Source organism: Lolium perenne, chromosome 3 (assembly GCF_019359855.2).
Source record: "Lolium perenne isolate Kyuss_39 chromosome 3, Kyuss_2.0, whole genome shotgun sequence".
NCBI lineage: Eukaryota > Viridiplantae > Streptophyta > Magnoliopsida > Poales > Poaceae > Lolium > Lolium perenne.
In genome coordinates this window covers 34437542-34445128 of record NC_067246.2, presented here as the reverse complement: position 1 = coordinate 34445128, position 7587 = coordinate 34437542, and the positions used below count along the sequence as shown (strand labels likewise).

The following is a 7587-nucleotide window of genomic DNA, read 5'->3' as shown; positions in this document are numbered from 1 at the left end:
GGTAAAAAAAAAATTATATTGTTTTCCGTGGCAACGCACGGGCATTTGTGCTAGTTCTCAAAAAAAAAAAAAAAACCCTAGCTTATATTCTCTCTACGGGTCTAGCTTATATTCTCTCTACGGGTCTACCGCATTCTCTCGTATCAACCAGTTTCTAAACAATTATTGCTTCCGTTGCGAATACAGATGCAGAACACACAGACAACACAAGCAATCACTTACAAAACTTATTCCAGTGCTCAAAATTTCAGCAGTAGCTGCATGAATCCAAAATGTTGAACACAACTATAATTGTGCTGGTTGAATGTTCAATCTCTAGCCACACTTCGCAATTTCCGACACATTAACCTAGTCAAATCCTAAGCATCTAACGAAGATCATAGCAGATTCTTCTGAGCAAGTAAAACCCCTGCTGTTGTGCATACAACGATAGAGAGAAGGCCGTCCCTTGACATCAAGCGCTCCTTCCATGTCAATGGACATGAAACTTGCTTCAGCACTTCCTGGAACTGTCGTTTTGTGTCATCCAGTGAGCCGGAATTGTTGATCACTATGTCAGCTTCGGACTTCTTCCAGTCCAGCGCAAGCTGGGCGTTGATCCGGTTCTGAGCTTGTTCTTCGCTGCACCCGTCTCTTGACATGAGCCTCTCCATCTGTGTTTTGGGATCCACCCATACAACAACGACAGGGTTCGTCCATCGGTCCATCTTTGTCTCGAACAAGAGCGGGATGTCGACGACCATAACCGTGCATCCGTTTGCCCACAGTTTTAGTATCTCCCAAAATATACCAAATGAAATATTTGGTGCCAGAAGACTGAAAATAGCCACAATTAAGAAACCAAAATGTAGTCAGGATACAAGCATAATTTTGACAAACAAGTACCCTTGATATCTCAAGGAAAAATTATAAGAATGCAACAAAATGTAAATCGGTATCATATTATATGATCTTATTGCAGTGTTATAAATAAAATAAAATAATTAGTATTGTTAATAGTAAACTTCATCAAATTTCATCATCAGTATATGAAACATAACTTAAAAAACTATGAGCACAGTTAATGTGAACTGAATGGGCAACAAACTTATGACATTTTTTTCTAGAAATCAGAACAAGATGAGGTATGCGAGAATAAATAGGTGTTTTCAAAAGTAGTAATCATGTAGTAGTTGTCAGTTGTCACTAAAATAAATAGAATAAAAAAATAAAATAAAAAGATGAAATATGTATGTTAACAGAAACTATACCTGTTTAGAAGTTTTCGTTTCACTGGGTCAGAGAAAACAATCTGACCTAAGCGAGCTCTGTCAATTTCTCCATTTTCCAACAAAATGTCATTCCCAAAAGCTTTCACAACCTTCTTCCAGCCTCCAGTACCTTTCTGCACAACATTCTGTAAATACATGTATCCGTAATCAGCATAAATGTCATACCAAAATCAAGTCACTCATCACAGCATCTAGGGAGATCTCATAACACATAATAAGTCTATACAGTGCGTTGCAGTCTGTAGTCAAGAAACTAATTCTTAAATCATGAAAAGTGACGTATATGCTCAGCTGGTGAAAGCATCAACTCTAACATGGAAACAGTGCACATCCCAGTCTGTGGGTAGCCCGAAGGCCAGCCGCACCAGCTCTAGCCCAAAGTGTCGCTTCTACCCTAAACTGTTCACACACGCACTGGACTGTAGGCCTTTCTCCCTCAAAGACGCAAGCGTTTCGGTGCCTCCAGATCAACCAGGGGATGAGCAGCGTCATAGTGGCAAGACCCTTGCGCATATGCTTCGGAGTTGCTTGCCTCGCCATGATCCACCAGTCATGGAGCGTGGGCTCATTGTCAGGTGGCCTACAGGTGAGTCTGAGCAATGGCAGAGTGTCGTGCCAGACATGCCTCGATAAGGGGCATGCTAGCAGTAGGTGCCTCATCGATTCCGGTTCCTGGTCGCAGAGGAGGCATCTGGGGTGATGCTGTAGGCCGTGTCTCTGCAGTCGCTCCGCTGTCCAACATCGGTCTTTGTAAGCAAGCCAAATGGAAGAACTTAACTCGCGGCGGTGCCTAGGTTCTCCAGATTAGCCTCCATGTGCCGCAGGTTTTGGACCCTTGGAACATGCTCAGGTAGCAGGACTTGGCGGAATATGTGCCGCTAGTGTTCCACCATCAAACCATTTGGTCTGGTTGGTTGGTGGGTGTGAATTGCTCCACCTTCCTCCAGAGCAGTAGGTATTGGCCGAGCTCGCGAATGCCGATAACGCCATGAATATCGCGAGCCCAGCGATGCGCATGCAGCCCGTCGGCGATCGACGTTCCCTTCCGGCGTCTCTTGGGGATGCAGGCATACAGCTCCGGTGCGATTTGGCTAACGGAGCGTCCATCGATCCAACGGTCCTCCCAGAACCTGCCGGTCTGCCCATCGCCGGCAACCATGTATGTGGAGGCGAAGAATAGGCACTGCTCCTGCTGGGTGAATTGCAAATCTAAGCCGCTCCATGCTCTGTCTTGGTCAGTTCTGCTGAGCCACAGCCAACGTAAGCGTAGCGCCAGCCCAGCCCTCTCCAGATCATGGATGCCAAGACCACCGAGCGATATTGGCCGGCTTACCGTGCACCAATTGACATGGCAGTGCCCACCGCTGGCCTCGGCTTGCCCTTCCCAAAGGAATCCGCGCTGAATTTTCTCCAATAACTTGATAATGCATGTTGGCGGCTGGAGCACTAGGATCTGGTGCAGGGGGGTTGCAGCAAGGACAGCCTTGACGAGCGTAAGCCTCCCCAATCTGTCCATGAGCCTGGATTTCCAAGTCGGAAGTTTTGCTGCAGTCTTGGCCGCCAGGGGCTGGAACTGAGCTCTGGTAGGGCGCCGATCGTAGGATTTGTTAGTTTCCTTAATTTGCAAATATTAGAATTCGTTTAGAATAATACAGCAGATCTAAACCTTCGTATCTTAAGATTTGATAGGTTTCTTAATTTGGAAGTATTAGAATACGTTTAGAATCAGGAGTCCTAGTTGACTAGGTTTCTATCTCTTAACGGCTGGCTGTTATATAAGCGAGGGAGTATTTGTGTAATGGTTATCAAAGAAATAAACAGAGAGAAAAGGGGAGGTTTCACCTCCAGTATGATCTATCCCTGGCTCCCAAGCCTAAATTCCCTCACCCCCGTCCTCCCGCCTCTCGCGACTATCCATGGCTTCCCCATCACCAACATCCATGGCTTCCCTCGCTGAACTCAACTCCTTTGAAATACAACATAAACTAGAAAGCAATTGTAGCAGCTCTGGCACCTGTTAATTTTGCTCCTTCTAACATATCGAGTAAATATTGAACTTTGTTTCGCGCTTTTTCTTCCCATTCTATCTTCTTGTATTTTTTGGTTCTTCATGTATCGCCTTGCTTAAAGAGGTTTCGCAAAAACCGACCGTGTCTTGTTTTGAGGAAGCAATGATCTCCAAGCTGCTTGATGAGAAGCTCAAGACCAAACTTGCTGCTGCAAGGAAGGAGATCATAGAGGGCCTACAGAGTACCTTCCTCCACAAGATTGAGGCGGACATTGCAGATCTCAAGGAGCAGCAACAGCCAACCAGGTTGCCATTGCCGACCTCAAGGAGCAGGCCACAGCCAACCAGGTTGCCATTGCACGCCTGGAGAAAGGCAGCTCTAGTCAGACCTGCAACAAGAGGATCCCGCTCAGGACTTGAAGAACCATCGCAGAAGTCTCTCCTATGATCCAGAGGGTACCAGCAAGTGGAAACCGAAATTTCATAAGCCGGAATTCCCCATTTTTGATGGATCAGCAGATGTGCTGCCATAGCTCACTCGTTGTTGAGTAATTCTTTGATGGGCAGGGCACACCGGAAAGTGGCAAGGTGTGGCTCGCATCCTATCATCTGGCTGGGCGAGCATCGCTATGGTTCCTCCGTTTCAAGCTTGCGCACGGCGCACCGCCCTAGGATGAGTTCAGTTCATTGCTGAACCGGCGTTTCGGGCCTAAAATCCAGAACACCCAGCTGGCGGCGATCAAGAACTTGCGTCAAATCGGTTCTGTCGATGACTACGAGAACTTCTTAACCCGCCGTCTACTCCGGAACTCACAGCTCCTCCCAAGTCCCAAGGAGACAGTGGCGTTGCCAAATAGGTGGCCAATAATGCGGCTATGACCAGTTGAGATGCCGAAGAGGACGCGCCTGATCTGCTGGAAACAAGCACTGCTTCCTGAGTCTTCTTGGGCAGACTAGTCCTCTTTCAAGCTAGCTGCTTGTCGAAGGGGGGAGTGATGTCACGCATGGCAAGCAATACAACAGATCCAAACCTTCCGATCTTAGGATTTGTTAGTTTCCTTAATTTGCAAGTATTAGAATACATTTAGAATAATAGAGAAGATCTAAACCTTCCTATCTTAGGATTTGATAGTTTCCTTAATTTGGAAGTATTAGAATAAGTTTAGAATCAGGAGTCCTAGTTGACTTGGTTTCGATCTCTTGTCGGCTGGCTGTTATATAAGCCAGGGAGTACTCGTGTAATGGCTATCAAAGAAATAAACAGAGAGAAAAGGGGAGGTTTCACCTCCAGTACGATCTATCCCTAGCTCTCAAGCCTAGACTCCCTCACTCCCCGTCCTCCCACCTCTCACGACTATCCCATCCGCAATCTGGGTAGTGACAACACTGTACTTTATAACCTGACAGCGTTTGCATTCATATATCCCCATGAAGACCCGAAGTCTGACATGATCAATATAACGCCATATTAGTCATTGTGCTAATGTTGTTTCATTTACTTTTGTTCCAGACGTATCACAGTTATGGTAAGAAATTCATGATACCAGATTCCGAGTACGGATTAGACCAAATGGATTTGAGCATGGGATTTGGAATTAAGGCCTTAACTTGCTGGTCCACCCGCTGTATTTCTGGACCTCTGCAATGCATTGCCTGAATCCTGGCTTGTTAGTTCCTTTTCGTTTCTTTTTCCCACTTTTGATCCTAGGCTAGCAAATCGCAAGCTTCTTTTATCCATATAGCGACAAAATGAGAAGACCTATTTTCTCAACATCTACTAATTTTGGCTAGCACACCTTACATTTACTGAAGCCAGGATTAGATTCTGAATTCCTATCACATAATCCACACTGCATAACAAAGAACACATTTCTTAACAGGCTGACATAAGTCCCAGCTATAATTTTTGCTAGTGTGAGTTTACTAGGGATAAACAAAACTCCAACGTGAGACATAGTATTTGCCCTTTTCCCTCCATATAAAGATAAGCTGAGTTGTTAGCTCTATGTTGTAAAACTCTGCTACAAAGGTAAATGAGTACCACGTGTTTCCTTCAATTATCAGGGAGAGGAGAATATGCAATACCAACGCAATAAAATATATATTGATACTACCTACTAAGCACAGTCCGTAAGTTGACTAGAATAGTAGAATGGGGATGGATAAACTCTTTTTTTTCATGCTATAAAACTGTATTACAGAAATAAACTTGCTACATCTATACTATTGTATATACTACCATATTTGCGACTGAATCAAGTAAAACATCAACATTGCTTGCAAAGGCACAACAGAGAATTAAGATCCCCGTATACAGATCAATACAGCTTACCCGAGCCACGATGTCCGCGTCAACGACAGGGACACCGGCGGATTTGAAGAGGCTGGAGACGGTGCTCTTCCCCGAAGCGATCCCGCCCGTCAAGCCAACTAACCTCATCTGAAATTCCGTTTGCACGAGAAAATTTAGAGACCTTGGAGATCAGCCAATGCGTTCTGCCTCTCTCAGATTGGAGATAAAATAATAATAATCTGATAACAGGTCGAGGAGATGCGAAATCACACAGAATTCAGAGCGTAAGGGAGTGCGACGAATCAAAAGGGGGGATTGGCCGCCTGGGCAGTGGCAGCGCCAGGATTTAGTGACCGGGTATTCATTGCAATTTTATTTCCTCAAAGCAATATGAGAACAAAGTTATATATACGTCACATGGCCATAATTTCAGTAGGACTATCATAATTTTTTTGATTAAGTAACAGTACAATAGGTAAGACCATAAATCCATAATAATTATTAATACCACAACAATAAATTTGCATCGAGGCAGTACCCCTTGACTCTTGAGAGAAGAATTGATGCTTAATTAGTACTACATGCTTGCATCTAGCAGTAATGGCATCAAATATATTATACCGCTATTGTTAGTGCCATTCTAGTGATCTACTACTCTCCTAACTAGCTGAACTGCTAACTTGGTACTGCTAAGTGCTATTTTTTCTAAAACAGATGGTCAGATGCGATGCGGCCATGCGGCTGTGCTATGGGCAGAGGGGATCAGCCGATTAGGGGAATAAGGTGAAGTCCGTGTCCGTACCTGGCCGCTCGCCGGCTCACGTCGCGGTCTTCCCGCTGGTCGCCGGTCGCCGCCGCCGCCGCCCGCCCGCCACTCGCTTGCTCCGCTTCGCCCAGGGCTGCCGGCTGCCGCGCCGCCTCTGCGTGCGTGTGCCGTGTCCCGTGTGCGTGGTGCGAGAGCTAGTGCGGCTGTACGAGGTGGGCTCTTGACTTCCTGTGCGAGCGGCCTAGTGGGCTGTTGACCTGTTATATGGGCTATGGGCCACATGACTAGCATTAAAAAGGAATCCGCAAATTTTTTTTTTGTGAAATTCCACCTATCTATTAAAAAAACATAGTAATAGAAATTAAAAATAGTTCTTTGAACCACCTAGCGACGATTGCAAACACTAGCGCAAGCCGAAGGTGCGCCACTGTCATGGCCTCTCTATCACCGAAACCGGGCAAAGCTTATCGTAGTAGAGCTTATTGCAACAGAACCTCCAGCGTCGCTAGCGAGAGGGACGGAACCCTAGATGGGTTTTGGTGGTCGCCTGCCTCGCCTCTCCTTAGATTCCGTACATATAGGTTCGGTAACTATAAAATCCTCAATTGTTTTTTGTAATCACGTGAATACAGGGGAATACGCTCGCGCCGCCAATGCGCCTAGAAGGGCGCATTATTCGTCTCCAACTAGATGGACTAGCGTGTTCTACCGCGCCGTCCTCTACTGTTTAGGATTTACGGCGGGTTATTCTTTTGCCATCACGTATATGTTTTTTTTTCTGGTTTGTTGAGGTCTTTTCCTTGGACTGGATCAACCATCCTGAATCTAACCTCTGAGGTATTTGAGCTTCACGGTCTAGCCTCTGAGTTTACTTCACTGTTGCTCCATGGTGTAGCCTCCAATGTGCTATTGTTCAATCAAATTAAACATCTCTTGTTTCTGTTTATGAATGGAAGATGTGCTTTGTCAGTTTGTTGTTGGTTCAGGAGGGGAAGTCACAGCAGAGGAATGGCTTACCTGGATCGTGGCTGACGTTCATGATCGCCGATCATGGTTGCGTCCGTGTTGGTCCAGCGGGCGGCAGCGGCGGTTGTCCTGACCAGATCCTCTATTTTCGGGATGCTCTGTTGTTCCTCGCTGCACAAGATCAATAGATTGAGACCTTGTAATATTTGTCCAAGCGGTACTAGTATACTGTATTCTGCAATGTATTTTGGAGTTGAAAACATGAATAGATCTGTAAATGGAG

The 7587-nt window shown here is 45.7% G+C and overlaps 1 protein-coding gene across 1 annotated transcript; it reads right to left on the bottom strand.

Moving 5' to 3' along the window:
* Window positions 1-204: 204 nt before the first annotated feature.
* LOC127340767 (dephospho-CoA kinase) lies at window positions 205-6539 on the bottom strand. Its single transcript, XM_051366515.2, has 4 exons — window positions 6375-6539; window positions 5612-5719; window positions 1251-1396; window positions 205-816 (listed from the first exon to the last, which is right to left on the bottom strand). Exons 2-4 carry the CDS (start codon window positions 5717-5719, stop codon window positions 378-380), a joined length of 693 nt encoding a protein of 230 aa, XP_051222475.1. The 5' UTR covers window positions 6375-6539; the 3' UTR covers window positions 205-377.
* Window positions 6540-7587: the final 1048 nt, after the last annotated feature.

Excerpts from the sequence above, each read along its gene's own strand:
- LOC127340767 (XM_051366515.2), bottom strand. The coding sequence starts at position 5,719 with ATGAGGTTAGTTGGCTTGACGGGCGGGATCGCTTCGGGGAAGAGCACC. Across the intron at positions 1,397-5,611 it reads ACGCGGACATCGTGGCTCGG|AATGTTGTGCAGAAAGGTAC; the intron begins GTAAGCTGTATT and ends ATGTATTTACAG. Across the intron at positions 817-1,250 it reads AAACGAAAACTTCTAAACAG|TCTTCTGGCACCAAATATTT; the intron begins GTATAGTTTCTG and ends GGCTATTTTCAG.